The sequence below is a fragment of the Ambystoma mexicanum genome, chromosome 2p (assembly GCF_040938575.1).
Source record: "Ambystoma mexicanum isolate Mex_15411 chromosome 2p, UKY_AmexF1_1, whole genome shotgun sequence".
In the NCBI taxonomy this organism is placed as follows: domain Eukaryota; kingdom Metazoa; phylum Chordata; class Amphibia; order Caudata; family Ambystomatidae; genus Ambystoma; species Ambystoma mexicanum.
Genome location: NC_090923.1, coordinates 771,710,300 through 771,734,573, shown reverse-complemented (window position 1 = coordinate 771,734,573; position 24,274 = coordinate 771,710,300). Strand labels below are relative to the sequence as shown.

The following is a 24,274-nucleotide window of genomic DNA, read 5'->3' as shown; positions in this document are numbered from 1 at the left end:
TTTGGAAACCTTTTTTGAATGTTTTGAAAGACATACCTCAGTGCTGTGAATAGCTTTGCCCAGATTCACAAGCATTTAGAAAAACCACATAGGAACATATTTTCAAAGAAAACATTGAACACATTTGCTATATGTTGATTCTTACTATTAACCTGCCCTAAAAAATGACTTTGCCTTAATCACAATTTCTCATAACAGGGAGAATTTTACCTGGAAACCAGAATTGTGTCAATCATTGGATGTATTGTAAAACAAACATGTAAAAGAGGATATTATGTGTTTGATGTCATCAAACTGATTCGAATAGAATAACAGAAGCAATCAGACAAACTGAATGTCACGAGTGTTGAGCATGCGATTGAAGAAAACATATTTGGCGTTGTCTAATACATTTGACTCATACAACAATATAAACCATCTTGAAATAGCAGTTTATAAAGGCTGATTTAGAATTTGAAAATATTGCATTTTGGACATTACAAGAATGCAATATAATTTGATCGATGTATTGCCCTTGATAATTTCAAATGCACACGTGCATTTTCTAAGAGTTAAAAATTAGAACTTGTTTTGTAATCATATTTTTCCTTCTACCAACTTTTTCTTGTGTCAATCCTACCACTCCTGTTTTTGCCTCACATCACTTTGCTAGCCATCACAGAGGTAATATCTAAACTGTTAAGACAGCTATCAAAATCAATGGCCACATGCCGACACCCTAAAGACATGCTACTTACCTCAATTGGGGACAAATGATAGCACCAAATATCGTTGACAAAATGGGCCTCATTAAAGGTATGGTGGTGTGCTAAAAGATTCTGGTAAAATGGAGGTAACTCGGTTACTGCTTCATTACCACTCTGATGTATTGTAGGTTTGGTAGTGAGGTGGAGGAAAACCCTCCAGCAAAATGCTGGAGGTAAATCTGCCACCTACAACCACAAATAGGCACAAAGTCCTAGACCTATGGACTCCATAATAGGGACTAACACCACCATACCACCACTTGTGATCTGGCAGTTATTCCACTGGACCAAGTTGAAGTAACAGTAAATATGATTGGTGGTATTTAGGCAGAGTTTCCACCAACATACCAACAAACCAGTAATAAGGCTCACAGTTTCCATTTGAGGAAAGTGTTACATGCTGCACTGATAACACGATGCTATGCATAGCACCCATAAGGGCTGGTGTTTGTGAAATTCGTAAATAATACAAAAGTAACAGGTCTCCTCTGGACATTTTTTTTATTTTCACTGTGATGTGCAAAACAAAGTTGTAAATGCAGGTGTAATGGTCTGTGCAGTTTTGCTTTTGCACTCTGTGTTAGGCAGAATTATATGCCATACCCTTTGGGAACACCACACACAATTAAGACTACAAGTGACAGTGCAAATTCACCTTTGGGTACAAGCCTGTACTACATAGTAAAGTGGTAGCGATGGCTGAGCAGTCAGACTTATCTCAAGAGTAAGTGAGCAGTATCAATAGTTACACAAAGGACAGCAATTACTATGATTCAAACAAACACTGACTCAAGGTTTCTGAGTAAAAGAATATACATTTATTTACGCATCAGTTGTAAAACATCTCACTATTATTAAACAGTAGAAAATCATGTTGGTAGTACACTGCACCACACCCAATAGATTCTGGACAAGTTAGGCTCAAAATGAAGTGTGAGCAAAATGGCACGCCAGTAATTCAAAAGGAAAGGAAAAGACAAAGTTATGCAGAAATTGAGTAGCACCAACAAGTAAGCAAGCAGGACAATCTGTAAAAAGGAACTACAGTGAGGAAATCAAATTAAAAAGAGGCCTGGCCCAAAGTCAATGGTTCAGAGTCTTTTGCTCAAGATCACACAGTTCAGGGTAGTTTGCGGTTAAGTCTTTGCCAAGAGTTCAGAACGAAGTTGGTCAGACGAAAAGTTTGTTTAAAGAATGGAGAAGGACAAGCCCTCGGATGAGCGAAAGATTTCACACACTTTCACAGAGGCTGGACGAAACGAACAACCGAGTTAGTACAGTACCTTTAATGAAGAAGAATGCTGTAGCTGGGGCAGAGGTTCCTGGCAGATCCTGCAGGCTCACGGTTCCTGAAGCGACTGTCAGACTGACAAGAAGGAGGAAGACTTAAGGGTCCTGCACTGTCCAGAGAAGAAACCCGCATCAGAGCAAAGCAACAAATAAAAGGTGTGCTCCTTAAAAAGCAAGCAGGGTCCGGTCCTTCTGGCTTTCTGGTTCACTGTAGCTCTGTACAGCAAATTCGACCAGTAGAGGGAGGCCTTGCTTGGAGTTTGGGTGAACCGGTTGGTCCCACCAGCTCAGTGGAAGACGATTCCTTGCAGATCTCCGCTGTTGTTGAAGTCTGAAGATTCGGACCTGCAGCAGGGCTTCACTGGGCGGTTCAGTCGTTGTAGGGGTCCTCTTCCATCAGCTCCTGTTCAGTTCTCTCGTTCCAGTGGCGACTCTGCCTTTCCAGCCCCAGAGACCTGCTTTTTATGCCTTCTTCCCCCATTCACACAGCCTGGCTGTCAATCACACAGCAGGGCGGCTGTCCCGCCGGTACAGTCACCACAGCCAATCATTTCAGAGTGCGACATGGGTCTCCAAGGAGACCTTGTGCAGGGAGTCCTAAACCCCCCTCTCACATCCTGTCCCCCTCAGACATACAGGTGCCTAAGGAGGGCTTCTGTGTAGAAGCCCACAAAAAACGGTGAATAAAGGAAACCTGGTTTGGCATGCAGAGTAAAACACGAGAAAGACTTTTACAAAAAGAAATGGCGCAAAAACCCAGCCAGCCGCAACCGTATAAAAACATATATGGTCAAGTGGGTTTAAGTTTGAGGCTACTAAGATAGCCTAAAATAATAGCAAGGCTATTTAAGATAACTGCAGTAGGAGAAATTGGGTAGTTACCACTGCCACCAGCCAAGTTTTATTGAAACAGACAAAAAGGGATACGTATTAACCCTTTCCAGAACTCTATGTAATATAGTTTGTACTGGGTCTGGGGTTTTAAAAGAGACTAATAAAGTCAATGGCAACTTTACATGTTATGGGAGACAGTAGTCAGTCTCAAAAAATGGACTCTGAGTTGGGAAGTCTAAAAGACAACCCTGTGTCACTGCACTGAAGGTGCTGTGTAACACATAGTTAAGAGATGATGCCTATGGAGTAGGTGAGGCTCCAGAGTCTATGAACACAAGAAAATGTTAAACACACACAGCAAAACACATGTAAGAGCGGGAAAAAGGGCTCACAGTCTTACCAGGTAAAAGAAAGAAATCCTAGAAATCCAGCAAAGCTGCTGAGGGACTCAGTAGGTAAGGGAAATTAGCCATTCTGGAGAATTCTCCCTAACACTCTGGAAAAAAGAGTAAACATTGCCTGCCATTTACACATGGCTGAGAGTGTTTACAATGGATTCCCATGGTACAATCTGCCTGATTTCTGCTGGAGTTAAAAGCTGGAGGAGTCCATATGAATACTAAATCTAAAGCATTTACACCAGCATGAAAATGTAATGCCGATGTTAATGCTGTTGCATTCATTTGGTAAAGCGGAAGGCTGAATTATAAATTACGATCGATGCCCTCTATCAATACAACTGTATAAATAATGAGCAACATAAAATTAATGAGTAAAATGTTCACGCATCATTTTTATACATTAATTTCATGTTACACTAAATGAGCATCAACCCCATAGGGCCTAATTTACAAAAGTATTTTACAATGGCAGAATCACATTGACAAATGGTTTGTAAATCAGGCTGGGGTTCAAGACTCATTATCCGATTGTGCTCAAACTCAAATTTGCAGATGCTATTAAACCATGACAGTGCACTGACACACAGTATTGTAACTTCACATGGGGTTAGGCAGGGCTATGTACTCACAACCTGCCTATTCAATCTATATCTAAGTGACATCGGCAAGCAATTAAATTCCACAGCCCTCGCTTCTTCAAAGATCGATCGTATAAAACCAACTTGGCTCGCATAGGCAGATGACTTTCTAAATTCTTTGATCTTATCCCTATTGGACTACAACAGCTCTTGTCTGCATTTACCAAATTTGTGGAACTTCAAAAATTGAATATTAAAGCAACACAAAAAATGTATGCAATGCACAAGTCAATAAATAACTAAATATTTTACTTGGCAAAAAAATAAAGTGTCCCTGGAAAAAGTGCAGGACTTTAAATATCTGGGGCTGACCATTTTGGCTGTGCTCAGGTGACCTGACCGCAAGTAATCAATTGGTTCCTGTGGACATTAGATATGATAAGTATTTGATTCTCCCCTCTTTGAAGTTCTATGAGGGGAACATAGACCCCAAGATACTTTATGGTATTGAGCTTCTGCCTCCTTAGGTCCTTAATTTACTTCCTGGTATTGAGGCCAAGATGTGGCGGAGGGTTCTTCAACTCTCGCATGCTACTCCTCTCTCCATGATTCAATATGAACTTGGTCTCCTGTCACTGAAATTCAGGGCACAATAGAAGTTTCTATCATTTTATTTCAAACTACTATGTCCACCCAGTTCTCCATAATTATATTTGGAACTAAATACGCTTATGTTCAAAAGAAATGTTTCCTTTGTGAAATTGAGGATTATTGTAAACATTTACTTGTAAATTGGGGTCTTCTTCCTGCAGATCTTAAAGAGACTACGTTGAGGGTTAAAAGATTACAGTATAAGCAAAACTAGGCCACGATGGACACGTTTTATTCTTATGACTCACTTAATCATTTGAGATTGGACTTCAAATCAGTCGGTGCAGTGTACCCTATAGATAGGTGCAGCATCTTTTTATAAGGTTCCGGTGTAACCAAGCCTTAACTAAGGAGACACTGATTCGTTTTGACAGGATGCCTGTGGAACAGGCCATGTTTAGGTATTGTCAAGTGGGTAAAATGTGCAATCTCTTGAACATCTTATATCATCATGTTTTAAACTCCAGAGTGTCAGAGAAATTCACTTCAGGAAATGTCTGCCAATGATAACTACGATGTCATGGGACTCTTTTATGGGATTATGTCTGATGGGGCGAATTACCCTGTTGGTTATGGCAGTGAGAGTTTTTTTTAAATAAATGAAATTGGAGTTGAAAATGTTTTTATCTTTTCTATCACGCTGAATTGTTTTAACTGTTTAGTGTAAATGTTTCCAATTGTACATGCTTTAGTTTTACTGAACTTGTTATTTTGCATATGAACTCTTACCAAACTGTCTCATTTGTTGAAGGTTTTTTTAAACCGTACAACAATAAAAAACAATAAAAGCAAATACAAGTCTTTTGCTCTTCCTGCATTCAGGTAAGTCACAGGACTATAACGCTGCAGTGCCGTGTTTTAGACATTTGTGAGACGTGATGTGCTATTACAGTAATACTCTTTCTGATGACCCTTCTAGAAATGCTGTTTCATTTCCTAGTTTGCAGTTTTAGTACACAACTCAGGACAGTCATTGGTTAATAAAATAATTAGATTAAGACCGAGTGTGATCCCAGGGAATAGTTCTATGTTTCTTGATATGATAACTAATTGATATCCTGACACTATGGCAATAATGTACTTCTTCAAGCAGTAACGATCAACACCTTTGAATGTCAAGTGCAGCATAGGGTTCACTTACCATTTCTGATATGGTAGAGTATTGGGACAATATGCCTGTTTTAAAAGAAGACATCATGGTGAATAATGAATGCCCAGTTAAATTAAACTTACATCATAAAATGCAAGGTTAGCAGCTTAAAATCTCCTGCAACCTATTAAGATCAAATTAAAGTAAATTGTTAAGTTAATGTCACAATTTTGCTTGGCATCTAGTAACATCTATGAAAATCATCGGTACATATGCCCAATGTACTGAGGCTGAGTGGTCTTGAATACATGATGTACGGTAATATGTTACCTCATCTTGTATATGAAGTGGCAGTGGATATTCTCTAGTTGTATACATTACTCAAGACATTCTAGAGATTCCACAGAGGTATCATGTGTCTCAAATGACCCACAATAAAGAGACTTGGTTAATTCACTTCTGGCAAGGAAGGAGGACTGGATTCCATTAAAATATCTACTGTTCAGAGATGTGTATCTTGAATGATTAAAAAAGGTGTTACAAGACTGACTTAGAAAATAGTATTTTTAAGAACATATATGGCTTTTGGTGTGAATTAATTGAAGAACAAGTGATGTCGAATTAATTTGTAAATGGACTGATTTAGAAGAGGTCTTGAGACTGATGGTGAACAAATACTTGTTGGCTTGCATATACGTGTTAAAATGTACAACCTATTATAAAAAATATAGTTACTGTTTTGTAGGCAGTATGGTATATAGATATGCAGAGGTCCAGAGAAGATTTTGAAGTAGGAGTATTTGACCTATTATTTAAAGTTGGGAGTAACATTGTTTTAGGGAGTAAAAAAGTAAGTCCCGTTAGTTACAAGTGAGTAAAAATGCTTTAACTGTAAAACAAATAGAGAAGCAGTCACGTTGACCACGTGGAAATGGACAAGCCTTCCCCATTCAGAAACAGAATGGGAGACCAAATACCTACTACGGATTGGCCAGGTATGCTACAGGGGAGCAACGCAGCAGAAGCCCCAGAGCTGGAACCAGCAGAGAATGACGCAACCCAAGGGGAGACGAGGGAACCTGGCCAAGGACTTTGTGGATGTTGGCTTACATGAGCCACAAGGATAACAGATAGCAAACAATGGCGATTAAATTCATGGCAAGCTGGAAGGAAATGGAATGGGAAACGCTGGCAGGGCTTATGACCATTATGAAGACCCTCTTGAGAAGGGCAATACAGGGGGGAGATAGGAGGAATTGGCACTGGTTTAGACAGAGATTGGCACAGTGAAGCAAAGGGTGCCAAGTGGGCAGAGAGACATATCTAGGCAGGAAGGCGAGGTCTATAAAAAGCCAGCAGAGTCAGTATGCAAAGAGAGGTGTTTGGGTGATTTCAGGGAAGATGGAGGACGGCCTAGTTACAAGAAGAGGGTGTAGAACGTGGAGGAAGACTTGGAGGAGCCATTTGGAGTGTTTGGAAAGAATGAAGGTAAGGTATTGGGGCTGAGAGGGTGGTACCCATATAGCTGTCTGTATCTCAGGGATGAGTTAGTGAAGGTAAACTTGTAAGGTAGCAAAACGGGAGTTTAAAGATAAGAGTAGAGAGAGAGAGAGCTAGCAAAAGGAGAGTGAAGTGAAAGTCAGAAGGATGGAGGAAAGTGTAGGCAGAGGTAGTGTGGGGAGGGGTGATATCTGGATGGAAACAGATGGGTGGAGACAGAAGAAGGAAGTGAGGATGATAAGACGAGTAGGACCGCTTCTGCCAAAGCAAAGGACCAGAAAACAAGCCTTCTCTGCCTATGCCCCAAGACTATAGAACCACCTCCCCATCCGCATCAAACTTGCCCCAACACTCCTAAAATTCAGAAAAGAACTCAAGACCCACCACTTCAAGGAGTCTATCCTCCTCAACACCTAGGCCAATACGTGGCCCCCATGCCAATTGACTCGCTAGATGCCATCCACCTCTCTCCTACCCCCACCCGGCCTGCACAGATGTACCCCTCCTTTGTGTCCCTCTGTCTCATGCCCCACGCTATATATCTATTCTGTTGTTACATCTGAAAAGCACTCCATTATGCATCTCTGCTGTTGTGTGCATCTTTAAGGCACTGTGTTGATTCACAAATCTAGGTTTGCTCTTAATAATGATAATAATAATAATAATAATAATAATAATAATAATAATAATAATAATAATAATAAAGAAGAGATATATCAGGTGGGAGTGGGGAAGTAGAGATAGGAAGAAGGAGAGAGAGAAGTAAAAGAATGAGAGAGAAGACCAGGACATGGAGTATGGAGTGGTGAGAGACAAAGCAAGACAGAGAGTGACAAAGACAGAGAGGAAAATGCAAAAGGGAGGAGTCAGTTGTTTGGTGAGGAGAGTGAGAATAACTTTGAGAGATGGTCATCAGGATGAAAGGCACACCAGGGCAATCATACTACCCCCTTGTTATCATGGGGAACGGTCCTTGAGGAAGATAGAGAGATAATGCTACTGCCGTAGATGCCTTACTAAAGGTAGGGGACTCTAGCTGTAGAGAAGCTGTATGGTGGTTCAGTATTTCTAGCCATCTCTACCTGCTCATGACAATGTATAGACCTGACTTTGCAAACATTTCACTTCAGTGCTTGCCATTGTTTCCTAATTTCTTCTGGTTGTCTTTCACAACGGCCTCTGCATAGATGTTCCACAGTATGAAAGCACATATTTTGGTCACACCAGCATGCATCATTAATCTCTACACATTATTTAGCTAAGATCAGTGAGATGTTGACAAGTAAACATCCTGGAAAAAATGCATGCACTTTTAATTGAACCCTGTATGTCTTTCTCTGTGCTCATTGAGCACAGATGACTTTGATTCTTACTCTTCCAATAAAATGAACAAACTATGAGACGCTTTGTCCAGCCATATCACTCCATGGGAGAGTACTATCACATGACATAAGTACATGTGGGCTTTACTTTTTGGAAAGTCCTATTGTCTTTAAAAAGGTTCAGTGCCTTAGTGTTGGCCCAGATATACACCCAATTCAGCCCCATCATAACAGAGGAAGTAGGAATTTTCAGGAATTCTGAGAATAGGGAATGGTAATGATTCAGAGGTTAAGTGGTAGAGCCAGTGGTGAAACAAGACAGAGGTATAGAGACACAGAGGCAAATGGATGAGTTGGGAGGGGAAAAGACAGGCGGTTCATGTGGTGCAGTAGGAGAACGTTGGAGGAAGAAGGACACCAGAGGGAGGAAGAGACAAACTAGGGGAAACTAGTGGGCAGTTTGAAGTGGAAGGGGAGGTCAGTAGGAAGTGCCAGAAGGATGTTGGAGACAACCAAAGAGAGAAAGTTCAGCATAGAAAGAAACACCAGGAAGATTTTGGTAGATGATATCAAAGGAAATATGATATAGAGGAAGGAGGGGAACGAGGTGTCCGTATGAGGTTAACAGAGCATCTAGGGAAGATGTGAGGAAGTTCAGGAGGAGATCAGCACAACCCCTGGGTGTTGAGCCTTAGATGGGTGGAGGAATGTCAAGGAAGTGGAACTGGAGAGAAGAATACAGGCAGTGCAGGAGGGTGTACACTATACAGCACAGTGTAGCAACCCATTGAGGAGCAAAGTAAGGTTAGGATGTTATGTAAGAATGCCAGGGCCCTTAGATGCCCAGGCAGTGGGAGGAAAGCCACAATGGCACTAGAGCCCCACAAAAGTACCGGCAATTTGATTGAAGTTAGGTTTTGTTCTCTACAGACATACCCCAACTGCTGCCCATGTCCAGGACCAACCTGAGGGTGCATGTAGGGGGCCTATACACCAGAAGAGGTGACTCCCAGAACTGTGGAAATGAAGAAGCACACCAGTGTCTTTTAACAAAGAAGACAGAAAAGAATTGTGAGATACTCGTAGGCAGATTAGGACAGTAAGTGACTATCAATTGATTGTTTATTGGAGCGGGCATAACCAGCTTCAGATGTGTAACCCGAAAGACTTGAACTATCACAATAGCATACATACAAAATCCTGCTCATTTCACTAAAAATGTTTTGGCACTTGTTGGGATGCAAGTTCAATGTCCCAAACATGAGAGAAAGTATAAACTCAGGAATCTTCTATAGCATGGAAAAATAGCCATTCTAGTGTGAGCATTTTTTGACATTCTGTGTGACATTCTTGGCACACGTAAACTGCATTCAGTGCAGACACACTGTAGAATATGCATAAGGGTGCAGGGTGGCATAATGGCTATTTACTAGTGAGCAATAGCTGAATTTCATTGTGGCACGTGTATGCTCGGGAGAAGTTGTTTCAGGCACCCTTTTGTAATTAAGAACGTGTTTTTATTACTAGGAGACAGCCAGTGCAAGTATTAAGGAAAATGCATGCAGGGTATATGAGCAGACCCTTAATTATATTGGCTAGAGTTTTGCCAGTTTGAATTAGGCCAAATGAGAAGTTGTAGCTTTTGGTTGCCCCAGATGACCAAGCAACAATCTTAACTCTGGTTTATGTTAGTGAGCTAGATTTCATTCCTGCTCACACCAGTCAGTGAACAAATGGCACCAACATCCTTGGAGGTGATCTGGACGTGCATTGGTTGGTTGATGTTGTGGGCCATAGCAGCATGCCAGGCTTCGAACAAGAGACATTATAAAAAATGTCGTTCCAGACATTGGCTTAGCACCTTACTGGAGAAGGACAGATCTTGTTTGAGAACAGGGTAGTGTTGAGTTGTGTACAGAAGGATTTGATCAGGTTGTCATTATACTGCCCTCTGTGAAAAATGGTCACTCAATTGGTACTGCTCATGACAGGGTTAATGAAGCCCATCAATTAGAGAAATTAATTTCCAACACTTGGTGTCTTAGTGGTGCTTTTTTTAGGCTACCCACTCTCATAGGAGATATGGAAGGACATGTACTAGAACAGCAACATGTTTCCAAATGGGAATTGCAACATAAATTGTCAATTGTACATCCACAAGAGTGAGAGCCATCCGGGCGTGCTGAGGTTTCTTGTTGCATGGGGAACATGGTGATGTATTAATTTCCATTGTCACACTATCTACACCTCACCATCTGATCGATCAATTCAAGAGGGAAAGCTCACCATGAGATACTCTGGGATGGGTCAACCAATGGGGAAGGTAACAATTGTACCCAATCATTAAACCAATGGGTACAGAGAATCTTTGCTGTCGCAGAAATAAGGTAATTGGTGGAGGGGTTGTTCTTGTTTAGTCACGGGTAGATTGGAGGCAATAAGGACAACAAATGTATGGCTTCCCTTAGGGGACGAATGATATTAACCAATGGAATGTTTGGGATTTATATGTGCATTGTAACTGTTGCAACTTATTGCTTGTGATTTTTCCTTTATATGGCACCATTTAACGTGGGCGTTTCGAATTAAGCTTGCTTGTTTCACAGCTGAAATTGCACATAATAAAACATCTTTTTCTTACAATTCGTGCACTCTATATTCATCATTCAGGTATTGGGCCATCTATACACACTTAGATCTGTCCCAGGCTGCCTATAGTGCAGGCCTTGCAAGTATTCTACTCATCTTCGAGAAATAGTATCATCATCATCACCAACTTTTAGCAGGTGTTAAAATCCATGGCGCTAAGGGACCATGGAGTTAATTACGCCACTGTAATTTACGGTGGCGTAATTAACGCCTTCCCCACTCCCATTATGCCCTATGGGGCAAAAATGGGGAAGGGTAAATGGGGATTGGGGACTTACCGCCTGCCAACCTCGGAATGGGGCGGTAAGTCCGCCAACCACCATGGCGTAAACGTAGTTTATGCCATGGTGGTAAAGTCACGGCCCAGGCGGTAACTTACCGCCTGGGTCGTAGTGAGGCCCACTGATGTGCATATTTTAGCCAGATGTTCTGATTATGGATGGAGTTGGGTGGTTAGTTAGGAAGCCTGACATCTCCATGTACATTGGCACACCATTGCCAGGTTTTGACATCAAAGGTCCACGTACACTTTCAGCATCAAAGGTATTGCCCTCAAATGTTAATGAACTCCTTGCATTCACAATAAAACACCATCTACTTATGCACCTAGGGACCACACACCAAAGGTTAGTTTCCATTCATGTGTAATGACTCACTTACATCATGGCTGAGGAGGCGATGCACACTCTTTGCTCTTGTCTGTTGTCATTCCGCCCCACATCTGACCAAACACCCCCATGCACCCTACTGTACTCTTGCATTCTCTCTCTTCTCAGCCTATGACTGATTGAACAGCAATAAGAACAACCAAAGATATTTATATTACACAAACTAGTGTTTGTTAAAAGGTTGTATGCTTGAATCACTTCGTTTTTAATGCACATTGGACTTAGTGCTCATTTAATTTTTCAAAGCTCTCACCCTAACCACGTTTTACCACATTAAAGCATATACACCTGTGGTCTAGCACCGGAAGCATCTATTGCGCTAGATGGAATTACCAATACAAATCACAGACCAAATAGCCGCAGAGACTCAAAGAAAATGGCAAAGTATTACTTTATTCTCAATTTAATAATTGAGGGAAAACTGGCAGACATCGGACATCTATGACATCATCCTACTTGGCAAACTGTAAAACCTATTAATCAGAGAGATTGGTTGGGGGAAACAAATCTACTTATAGAATACATATAGGTTAGTACTTCATTGGCTGCGTCTTATCAGTAGGACACACTTTGAACTACCTCTAAATGTGTATAGGAAACAAAATGGCTGTGGATTGGTCTATGCAATATTGTATAGCAGATTGCCCCATAGACCAACTGATTGGTTGGCTTTCCCACCCAACCCTGGACTTTCGTCTCGACTAGCAGCATGTAAGCAAAACGAAACCCAGGTGCTTGAGTCATGTCAGATTACACCCCACTTTACCAATTAGTCCATCATCTCTCATCAGTCCAATCATAAGCCAAAATTTCCCATCTGCAGTTGACCTTGTAGTCTTCTCTCTGTTCTGGATCATTCAAGGGTGTATGATCAAATCACTATCTTCATCCACAGCTTAATGAATAGCCCTTGTTTTTGACTGCTGTATTACGTGTGAGGAGACCACAAAGGTGTCCATTTAGAACTCCTATTTACTGCTATTTGATTCGAATATTGCTCCTTCTGACATCTAGAAACTTGCTCACTCCATCTTTTAGGAGCCTTATCCATTGGTAAATTTCCAATACTTGGTTCTCGTAGATGTGTTCTTCTTTAATCTAAGAAAAATATGTCTCACGCTTATGGTTTATCCATCTGCCTTCATTTGTGTTTTGCAGCTATTCCTTAAAATAGCACCCTTGATCCCAGGCCAATTTAAACTCTGCTTTATCATGCACGCAAAGCTGTTCCGGTGTTGCCTGACTCTGCAGCCCTGGTCTGTTTCTGAGGTAGCTGTAATTAATCTTTACACAAGTTAATGTCATTTTCCTATCATGGCCATCCTCACCACATTGTATTTACCTCTATAGCAAGCTTCTATATGTCTTGTCTACCTTGCGTTACTGCTTATTTACACTATCGGTCAGCAATTTACTGTATATTCTTTTTGCTTGCATGATTATTTTTGTACATGTTCTCTTGTCACTTCAGTTACATCGTCACTCTTAAGTATTTTCATATAATGTCATTATGTCCTCATATATCTTCTTCATGAGATCACTCTGCCCTTGTCAGATGTCCAATGAAGCATGCAGACATTCCTCCACTCTCTCAGTGCGGGGGTAGATTCGGTATGGTTGTCTGAGTGCATATCATCTCTCGTACATTTGTTGCGGAATAGGGACAACACAAGGTGTCCCACATACATCTCTTTTTCCTCTGGTCCAGTATGACAGCGCTGACGGGCGGGAGTTATGGTATGTGCGTCTACCTGCTCCTCTACATACTGATTCAGACAGTCTGATGATTTGAACATCTGGATAAACTGACTGCGACATTAATCAGTACATGAGGGTCCAAAAAAAGGTATTGTTTCCTCTCCATGAGCAGAGTTTTAGCTGGGTGTCAGGGTCAGAATGGCTGTGCATGTGACTTCCCAATGTAGATGGTCCTAACGTAGGATGCAGTAATTTTCAAAATGCTAAGAACCCTAGGTGGTGTATTCTTCTGTCTGCTTGCTACAGTTCCCCAGTTTAGAGCTTCCACAGAGGTTTCCACCCAACTCACGTGCGAATTTCCCATATTATTCCACATTCCATTGATTCTTTTCATATTGATGTTTTTTGTAAAATCGAGTGTACTACTGGCTCCGACCGTTTTCCAATGTTTCCTGACACCTTTTTTAACACTTGTACACTCTCTCACAACTGACACAATTCTGGACGAGGTGGGCTAATTCATGCATGACTCGTTCCGTTGTAAGGTGATGCATGCGTCCATAGGCGTTGCTAGGGGGATCTTAGGGGGATATAGCCCTGGGTCTTTTGGTTGTAGCCCCAGATAGAATCTCAGGGGCTACAACCAAAATGCTAGCTAGCCCCGAGTCACGGCAGCCCCAACATTAGCACAGCCTCGGATCTTTTCCAGACCGAGCAACACCCCTGCATGCATCTCTTACTAAAGTCACTTGAATGATTCCCCACTGGTAACATTCTTTTGCCCTCCTTACTAAATTCATGACTCCTTCCATACAATCTGTGTTATGGTTACTCTTTTATTGTATATCTCCGTCAAAAATCAAAGGCTCTAGGAAAAAGTATGCTTCTATCTACATTGAAATCAAAACCATCTGCTGTCATACATTCTATTTTCCATCCGTTTGTTGTAGTTTGTAAAATGGATACCGCCCAACTCGTGATGAGGCCCATTGTATTCGATTTCTACCTATGCAAAACCCCCAGCTGAAAACCTTTGCATTAGGTTGTTAGCTGAGCTATGAAGCGATCTTGACTGCATGCACCTTTGTTAGGCAGAACGCCATTTAACATCTGGTCATTGCTTCGTTCTGACTCCTCACACATCCAAACACCATACAACGAATAAAGAATGAGCACAAAGTCAATCCCAGTCCTGAATTTAGTAATTATTTAAGCTGCCAAAGATAAACTTGTCTAGTGTTCTCTGCTATTGCATTTGCCTCTGCTATATAATGGCTATATAGCACATTACAAATGGTACAAATGGTGCCTAATGATAAACGGGAAATTGTCAATATGAAACTGATGAACCTCATTGAAAGTGTGCAGGTAATTCCAGAGTAATTGCAACCAAACTTGATAACCATTACCGCATTACAGCCGATCAGTGTGTTGACAAATCTGCCATAAAATTAGAAGCATTAAGTTGGTGTTAGTCCCATTCATGAACACCATAGGCGGTTTGGAGGAATTATCGCAGGTGGCACATCCACCTACTGCATTTATTGTGTTAAAGTGGAGGAAATACCTATAGCTAAGGGCTGAAAGTACTTCAACAACTTGACCTCAAAGGTTGTAATTTCGGGGTGAAGTTACTGCACTTTTTTCACTGCACCAAATGTGGGATGCACCCCCTCATTATTTAGCAGAAATATACACCTCATTACGTCCAAAGAGGGAAAGAGAGACAATCAGAGTGGGCGAGATGTTTTCCTTTATGGTCTTCACACCTATAAAATGTGTATCTACTTTTTCTATACTCAAGAAATGTCAGATGAAAAAAACTGTCTAACGCACTGTTTATTGTTTGTATTTTACTTTACAGTTGTATGACATGTTTCCGAAGGTCATGGATTATTTGCCTGGACCTCACAAAAGAATGTTTAAACATTTTAAATATCTGGAAGATTTTATTGCAGAAAGAGTGAAAATGAACCAGGAAACCCTAGATACCAACTGTCCACGTGACTTTATTGACTACTACCTTATCCAGAAGGAACAGGTACTGCGTTCTCATCCATTAGCAACCGATAGTTAGTGCAGATGTAAATTATGGTTCACGGAATATGTATTTATTCAGCAAAGTACCTCGTCAGTCGTTGATAAACACAATTAGTTTTATTTTTATTTATTTATTTTATTAATAATTTGATGCAGTTTATAAATAAACTTTACGCATGATTACAATATATATTAGAAAGGAAAAAGTAGCAAGAAAGAATAAATAAAATGTTAGATAATGATTAAATATATAATTAAAAGAAAACTTAGTTGTACCTTCACATTCTGTGTTCATTAACATATTGGCAAGATGTTTTATGGACAATTTTTTAAATATATTTTTGATTACCCCTAAGCCAAACAAATGGTATTATTAAGCTAAAAATGAGCATGTGTATGTGTGTGTTTTAAAGGAGTTACGAAGTACAAACCAATCTCAGAAGCAATGGGGCACTGTATTTAGGGAATGCACGAATGAGTTTCTGATTTAATTTTTTTATTTTTATTGTTTATAGCGCAAACTTTGCCCGTAGGCAGTAGAGCTCTTTACACAGTTCAGGAGAAGCAAGAGGCTAGTGTTGACCTAGCACTTTCAACAGTAACGCAGTACTCTGGGGGTTTGTCGGGGCTTCAGTCCCGGGGAAGGAAGAGATGAAAGTGTGATGTCTTCACGATTTTGCGGAACTGCATGATGGAAGGGGCAAAATGTGCCTCCAGGGGGGAGTGAGTTCCAGAGGGATGGAGCATAGCAGGAGAAGGTCCTTTCCTTATGGGTAAGCGTGGACTCTAACCTGTCGATGGTCAAGCTAGGGGAGGTGCGGGTACCTCCTGAGATACAGAGCTTGGCTGCCAGGAAAGATGGGCTTTGTTTGTGATGCACACGGTTTTAAAGAGGTTATAAGAGAATCCTTGCAGATAGGGGGAGCCAGTGGAGATCAAGTAGGATGGGGGTGATGTGGTTGAATCTGCGGGCAACCATGATAAGACAGGCTGCGCCATGGTGGGCAGCTTTGAGGGGAACCAGGTACATTGCTGGGAGCCTGGTGCGAATGGCATTACCACATCAATGTGTGAGATGACCAGTGCCTGGACTACTGTACTGAAGTTAGCAGGGGGGATGAAGGATTTGATTTTGTGGAGATTTGGAGCCAGGTGGTTTGGGCTTTCTTTCCCACATGTTTTGGAGGGAGAGACAACAAAGCATAGGGATTTGGCTGAGTCGGTCAGCTTGGGGGTGAATCCATCTACGTTCATGTTTATGTTCATATTGTTGTGCCACTTTTGGTGTTTGGAGGGGGGACCGATAAGGACAAACTCAGTTTTGGTGGGGTTGAGTTTTAGGTAGGCAGATGACATCCAGGTCTGGATGGTGTCCAAGCAGCAGCAAAGACGAGAGATGTCTTGAGGGCCAGTAACCGTAAGGTGCAGCTGCATATCATCCACATACTGGTGGATGGTGCTTCTGCGGTAATTTAAGAGGTTCCCATGGGCTCCATATAAATGTTGAAAATAATGGGTGACAGAATGGAGACCTGTGGTATGACCGCACGACACTGGTAGGCGTTTGGTCCTGAACTGCCCCATTTGGACAGTTTGGAATCTGTTGGCGAGGTATGGTGGTGAGGATGGAGATGAGTCCAGATGGTCAACCCTGACGAACGCTGCTGAAAGTTCGATGAGGATGAGGAGGCATGAATCACCTCTGTCTGTAAGATGAAGTCTGTCATCTATCTCCTGAATTGTGGCAGTTTCCATGCTACATTTGAGGGGGAACTCTGATTGGTAGTAACGGAGGAGGCTGAGTTGGTCGAATTTGGTCAGCAATTGATTGGCTACAACCTTTTTGAGTTACAAGTAGAATGTGGGGGTTACATAGGGATGCAGCCAGTAGGCAAAGGAGTGAAAGAAGAAGCTCATGATGGGAAGACACAGGGTTATCTGTGTTGGAAACTTTTTCCAGAGACTGGGTGTCTAGCTGAGAAATTCTACATCTATTTAGACCAGCACACCACCATAAGCCACAATATCGCCATGCTAAAAAACAAAGAAATGCAACAGTCCTTTCCTAATCTGGAACATGTTTCAATGCAGTTTGGCGATAATGTGGCTTATGGTTGTGTGGTGGCATATACAGAAGGTGAATTTCTCATTCGGAAAATTCAGTGTTTTGGTTGTGACTGCTTTGTAGACAATATTGGTTGTTGTAGTAAAGTATGCCTCAGGCTTGCTTATGTTATTTTTTCTTCAGCGTACTGCCAGTTCTTCAGTTACAGTAACACAGGACACAAAGACAGAAGATAGGTAACAACCCCGGCTCCCATCACCCAGCTAGCGAGGAAACAACTGATTCTGAATAGAACACTCACCAAGGCATTCTCTCACTCATACATCAACATTCCACATGACAACGACATGACATCACCAGGCACATCACAAGCCACAGCAGACTCAGACAGCACTATATACCACATCTCCCTCCGTTACTGGAACACACATACACACTCTAGACACCTAGCACCCAGATCCAAGGCAAAATCCTACCTACATCCCAATACCACTATATGAATACATTTAACCTTCCGCTCGCCCCTGCCACCAGCGTGCCTCCACACTGCCACCCTGAAACTGAAAGAATGTACACCATAAACCTCAACATACAATGCACTAATATTCATCTTAGCCTTACCCGAGACACCATCTGCCTGTTCTCTGTAGTGCACAACTATAATCAACTCCCACCTACTGCTGTCAGAGGCACTACCTCCCAGCACTTCTAAACCACAGAACATCCTTAGCCTTAGTGGTGCTTACTACACACAGCCAAAACACTGCAATCAGAGATGCTACCTCGCTGCACCTATCTCTAAAATGGAGGCGCTACCTCCCAGCACTTCTAACACTATGCTACCACCTCACTAACCTTAGAGGTGCTTACTACACACAACACTGCAATCAGAGGCGCTACCTCCCTGCACGACTTAACTGAAACAAAGACGCTACCTTCCCAACTCAGCGGCATACATCCAACTCCTGACGTACCACTTTCACATGTTAAAACAGAACTTAACAACACACCTCTCTTCAATAAGTGTGAAGTTCAAACCTCAAAGTCATTCCCCATACTTATACAGAAATATGACATAGAATGATACTTCTTCAAATTTTTGCATTTGTACAATCGCTTTAGCACTAGTAAAATACAAATGCTAGTCCATGGAATATTTGAGTGCTCAAATTCTATAAGTCCATGTTGTTTACACAAACAACCTAGATCCTAAAAATCCTCAAAATGTTAAACTTGCCCACTCACTCCAATAAGATCCAAATTCATACCCTTACCGAAACACTTCATGCACTTCATCCTTAAACCTTTGCAATAGCACTATCACCATACACCATACTGATGTATATTAAAGTCCATTAGTCCATTAACCTATAAATCCTCAAAATGGTTAACATTCTAACGTAACATCGACCTTAACATTTGCGTTTAAATCACGTTGCAACTCTCACATACTCTATTCCACCTTTTTGTGCGTTAGCACCAACCACATCAACATACCCATCATGGCACTTCATACTTTGGCGTATCACCAAATAGATATCACATTTCAAAATACATATCTTCTTACAGAAGAGAATTTCATTAACGAAATCCCCTTAACTTGCACTACCGCAAAATCGGTTTACATCCCAATGCTGGTATAGTCCACATCTTTTGCTTAAACCTGGCAACCTTTACATTGACTACGTAGCACGTCGCTCACCATACTTTCCCAACCTGCAAATCTCACCTTTTTTCGTTGGCCGCTTCTAAACGCCTCACTAACAGAGGCAGAGTGGCATACTTTCATCACAAGACACCTCTAAATGCCTCTCTACCTGAGGCGACGCAGCCTGGGTGATCGCTGCAGCATCACCTTCAATCGCTTCCGTATGCCACCACATGACAGCATCACGTTGCGCCCACCAAACAAGGTCCAAACACTGCAGCACTCACTGTCGCAGCCGAACTCATTGCACGAAACACCGTACTCGGGACTCTTTCGTCGACGGGCTGCCCTCGCACCTTCCAATTCTGGAACACTACACACGAAGTTCCAAAGCATCACCATCACCGCTGGTCTATGTTGTGTCATCATCATTCAAAATAGCTCAGCAGGGCAGCATTGAGCTCCCTTGATCAATGTTCGAACTCCCAAACTTGCTCCTTTCGCCATGCTTCTGCAGCCATCCTCGTCGCCATTGTAGTAAAGTACGCTCCAGGCTTGCTTAGGTTACTTCTTCTTAAGTTTATTGCCAGTTCTTCAGTTACAGTAACACAGGACACAAAGACAGCAGATAGGTAACAACACAGGCTCCCATCACCCAGGCAGCGAGTGACCAACTGGCTCTGAATAGAACACTCATCAAGGCATTCTCTCACTCATACATCAACATTCCACATGGCAACCACATGACATCACCAGGCACATCACAAGCCACAGCAGACTCAGACAGCACTATATAACAGTTGTCTTGAGCATGATGCATGCTTGAAGAATGGGGGTGCTGTGGTCTAATTTTCCTAAGCTGTGAAGAGGAGTGCCACAATGTTCTTAATGACTTTTAGGTGCATAAAAGTAGTATCTGGAACTCCTGTGAGTATGGTTTTCACACCATGAGTGTGCAAGATTACTAAGGCTTGGGAAAGTGTTGTGGTCAGGGAGGAAGGTCTTGCCTTTGAAGAGCTGAACAAACAACATCATGCTCTTTGTATCTTAGTGACAATGTGAGTTTTGAGTCAGAGCTCACACTTTGTGGAAAGCCAAGAGATTCTGCACTGGGTGTCCGTTTAGGCATGATCCATCAAGATTCATGTCCATCTGCTACTTTTTGAATTGGGAATGCTTGGCAGGGTTTCCTAAAGGGAATGGGTTTCATCTATGTTGGGATGGGTAAGTTTGTGTGTCATCAATGAACTGATTTAGCATGATATTGGTTCTGTCAAGGAGTTCTCCCAGGGTTTCCATGTATAGGATGATATGCTATGATAAATTAATTATAACGTGCTTAATACCCAAATGTTTCTATGTGAAGACCCGGGGATCAAACCTGTGTTGCTCTGTGTCGTCTTGCTTCAAAGGCAAGCACGTTGCCCCAGAGCTATCCTCCTGAGACTCCTGGATGAAGAACACAAGTGAAAGGATTGAGGCTTGTTGGAAATCCACATGTTACTGAATAGTGTTGGAATCCGTTGGGGGCCCTTTTAGACAAGGTGATGTCTGTTGGAGTGTTAAGATGTAAACCTCTGCAGAACTGCAAAGTCCATGTGGTGTTGATAATATTAAAGAGGACTTCATGGTCAATAGTGTGGAAGACAACATAGAGGTGGAGTAGAATGAGTAAGAATGGGGTGTCTTTGTCCATGATCTTTAGAGCAACATCTATACATTGAATGGTGTAGGCCAATGTGATGCATTTTGTTTGAAAACCAGATTGGTAGTTTTGTAGGAGATTGTCCTGGGTGATCCTTCTGTGCAACTGGATGGCGACAGAGTTCTCAATCCCTTTGTAAGGTTAGATGTGTGTGGACTGATAGTCAGGAGGGTTATCTGAGTCAAGTGCTTGTTTCTAAAGCCGGAGGAAGATATGCCTGTTTTTCAGTGCCTTTGGGAGGGTGCCTTGTGTGAGGGATGAATAGATGACATTGAACATTGTTGCCAGTGCTTCACCTGTCCTGGCCTTCACAATGGAAGTGGGAAATATGCTTTGGAGGTGTCCTTTTTGGAGACTGTCTGTTTGAAAGCAGCAAGAGTGTTGGTGAGGTCTCCTGAATTTGCTCCATCTAGATATATTGTGTGCTGGTATGGGTGAGATATCTGTGGTGTGTTTGAAGCTGTCAGGTTGATATTATAGTCTATCTATCTTGTCTGTGAATAAGTTGTTGATGGAGTTGCATTACGCTATGGATTGGGTTATTGCAGGTATTGGCATCATGTTGATACAGAGCTACACTCTTTATAAGATCGATCTAATCTTGTTGGATGTTTCTATACTGTGTTGTTGAGTGTTGAATAGAGGGTTATCAAAGCGGTGTGGTGTTCTTGTTGGTCTAATTTTCTCCAGCCCCTTTCTTGGCTGAGGATAGTGTGCTTGTTGTAGACTAGTTACTTTGTGGAGGGTTTATGGCGTTTGAGTTGAGGTTTAAGTGGTGCATGGGTGTTGGTGTTTCCAGTGTTTTTTTGAGGATCTAACTGTTTACAATTTCCAAGGAATCAGGTGATTTTTGCACCAAGGCAATGTTTGCTCTAGTGCTAATACTATTCCGTATTAGCACTAGGGCAAACTTTGCCGTAGTAAGAAAATGCTGTGAAAATGTATCTTTTTTGCACAGGGGAAACTGTTCCCTAGTGCTAATACGTGCAACTGTGCACTTGCACCGGAGAGACGTTTCTGCAATCAGTTCCCTGGTCTTAGAATCTCACGAGAATGCCAACATAGTTGTACAGACATGATGTTTTTCAAACCTGGGAAATAATGTAAATGCTGAAGTAATCTAATAACTTTTAAAACTGCTAGCTGTCGTCCAAACACTCCCCACCCCCAGTCACACGCTCTCTGGCATCGTGATTTCTGGCCTGACTCATTGGGACAATGCCCCTCTCCTAGCCTCTCGGTAAAGAGCTCAGGGGTTAAGCTGCTACCCTCAGGTTCCAGAGATGGACGGATTGCAAGAGTTTGTAAATCAGGTTTTTATAAACTGCAACTCCTTAAGAAGGTACGTCCTTTTGTCCCTCTGCAGTTTCGGGCACCGGTATTACTGCTTCTATTGCGGGTGCTTTGAACTAATGCAATGAGCTCTACTTGGACTAACCTGATTTTTTGGTTCATCTTCAAGCCCTCCAAAATGCTGCTGCGCTTTTGGCGCTAAATGCTCAATTCTGTGTTGGGCCAATTATTAGTTAAACTGCATTGGCTTCACTTAAGAGCCAGATTAAGTTCAAGACACTGGGCCTCATTACGACCCGGGCGGTAAGTACCGGTCATTACTGGCATGGCGCAATTACTGTGTCCGTGCTGGCAATAGACCGCTAAAAGCGGCCCATTACGAGTTCGCGGGCACAAGCTTTGCGCCATGCCGATAATGACCTCACCGGCATGCTGTAAAAGTCCGAAAAATCCCCCTCTCCGGCATCGTCTGTAGTGGAAATAGCTCCTCCGGCATCTAAGCCATCGGCATCAGCCTCCGGAGGTGCGGAGTCGCCCATAAAACTACAACCATGGGAGGAGATATGAGCCACCACCATAGGCACCAAGGCAATAGAGGGAGTCAGGGACATGGAGCGAGGAGCCCCGTCATCAGCCGATGCAGGTAGGTGTCTCAAATGAAACAATGCTAATACCACCACGATGATGTCCACCTGAACTGACAATGATGTAGAGCAGGGTCCACCAGACACATAAGTACAAGACTGCCTACAGGCAGTGCAGAGCATCACCTTGTCCACATGCATAATGCACCCCATATGTGTTGCAACCCAGACGCCTCCATGCATCACCCACCCAAGAGTGAGGCAACCCATATGTCACTCCCCCCAATGTTAATCATCTACCATTCCATATCAATGCAGCCACCCCAATGCATGCCCGATGCCTGTAGACCCATCACTAACCCTCTCCCTCCTTTGGTCCCCCCACAGGCACACATTCTGACAGTGGTGATGAGGACACCGGTGCCACACCACAGAAGAAGGCCAGGGCCGAGGAGGGTGAACACCGCCCCTCAACCTCAAGGGGCAGAGGCCAACCTGACCACCTCGGAAGGCCATAAAAATCACAGAGGCCACAGCACCAATGTGCACCACAGCCCCCACAACAACACCCACACCAGCCACCATCACCCAGGAGACATTTGCAGAGGGCACACCATCGGCTGCCAGCAGCACAGTCGGTGAGACAGCTGCCACAGCAGCCATATTGGACGACGAGGGCGACGTACAGCTGCATGGTGCAACACCCGTCACAGGCCCCCTCCACTCACCACACCTATCCCCATGCAGCATGGTGGACGGCAGCATGCACGGGCTGTCACCTGGAGATTCATGGCCGGCAAGTTTCAGCCCCACGCCAACTGTGCCTGATGACCAAATCATGGTGGAAACGCCTCACACTTCCACCCCAGTGACAACCACCCAAGAGGGGATCATGGCTATACAGAGGCGCCTGGAGGAACTCACAGGGCTGTTGACGCAGCATATTACCGAATGTACCCATGCAAGGGATGACATCAGGGATTGTGCTGCATCCATAAAAACAGCCATCGAGTCCACTTCAAAGGACATTTGCGCGGAACTTGCAGCAGTGCGCCACGTCCTCTCGGAAATGGTGGCAGCAATGCGGGACATGCATCCACCGCAGTTCCCAGCACAATCTGGACCATCATCAAATGCCAGCTCTACTAGGACCAGCCCTGTGCGTCGGTCTAGCAGGAACCTGTGCACCTGGTCCTGGAAGAGGGGGAGGGCAGTAGGCACAGCCATGCATACTGGTGCCATGTGGACTACTGGTGAGCGCTACTGCACACCATGTGTTGGGAAGTCAAGGGAGAGGGGGGAGAGGGTGTGTGGGGGAGTTGAGGGTGGAGGGGGGGAGAGGGTGTGTGGGGGAGTTAAGGGGGAGGGGGAGAGGGTGTGTGGGGTGGAGGTCTTGTTCACTTTATTATGGTTCTTTAAAACACATTTTGGTGACTCATGATTCACATGTGAGGACATTGCTTATTGCGTACCTGTGCTTTATTGGTGAACAGTCTACAGTGTCCATATCCC

General features: G+C 42.9%; 1 protein-coding gene across 2 annotated transcripts in view; it reads left to right on the top strand.

The window, feature by feature from the left end:
- LOC138566776 (cytochrome P450 2C19-like) overlaps nucleotides 1-24,274 on the top strand; it is a 726,413-nt gene that overhangs the window by 272,595 nt on the left and 429,544 nt on the right. For both annotated transcript variants that reach the window (XM_069644425.1, XM_069644427.1), the window contains exon 5: nucleotides 15,292-15,468. In XM_069644425.1, coding sequence (XP_069500526.1) covers nucleotides 15,292-15,468 — 177 coding nt within the window. The remainder of the gene's footprint in view (nucleotides 1-15,291; nucleotides 15,469-24,274) is intronic.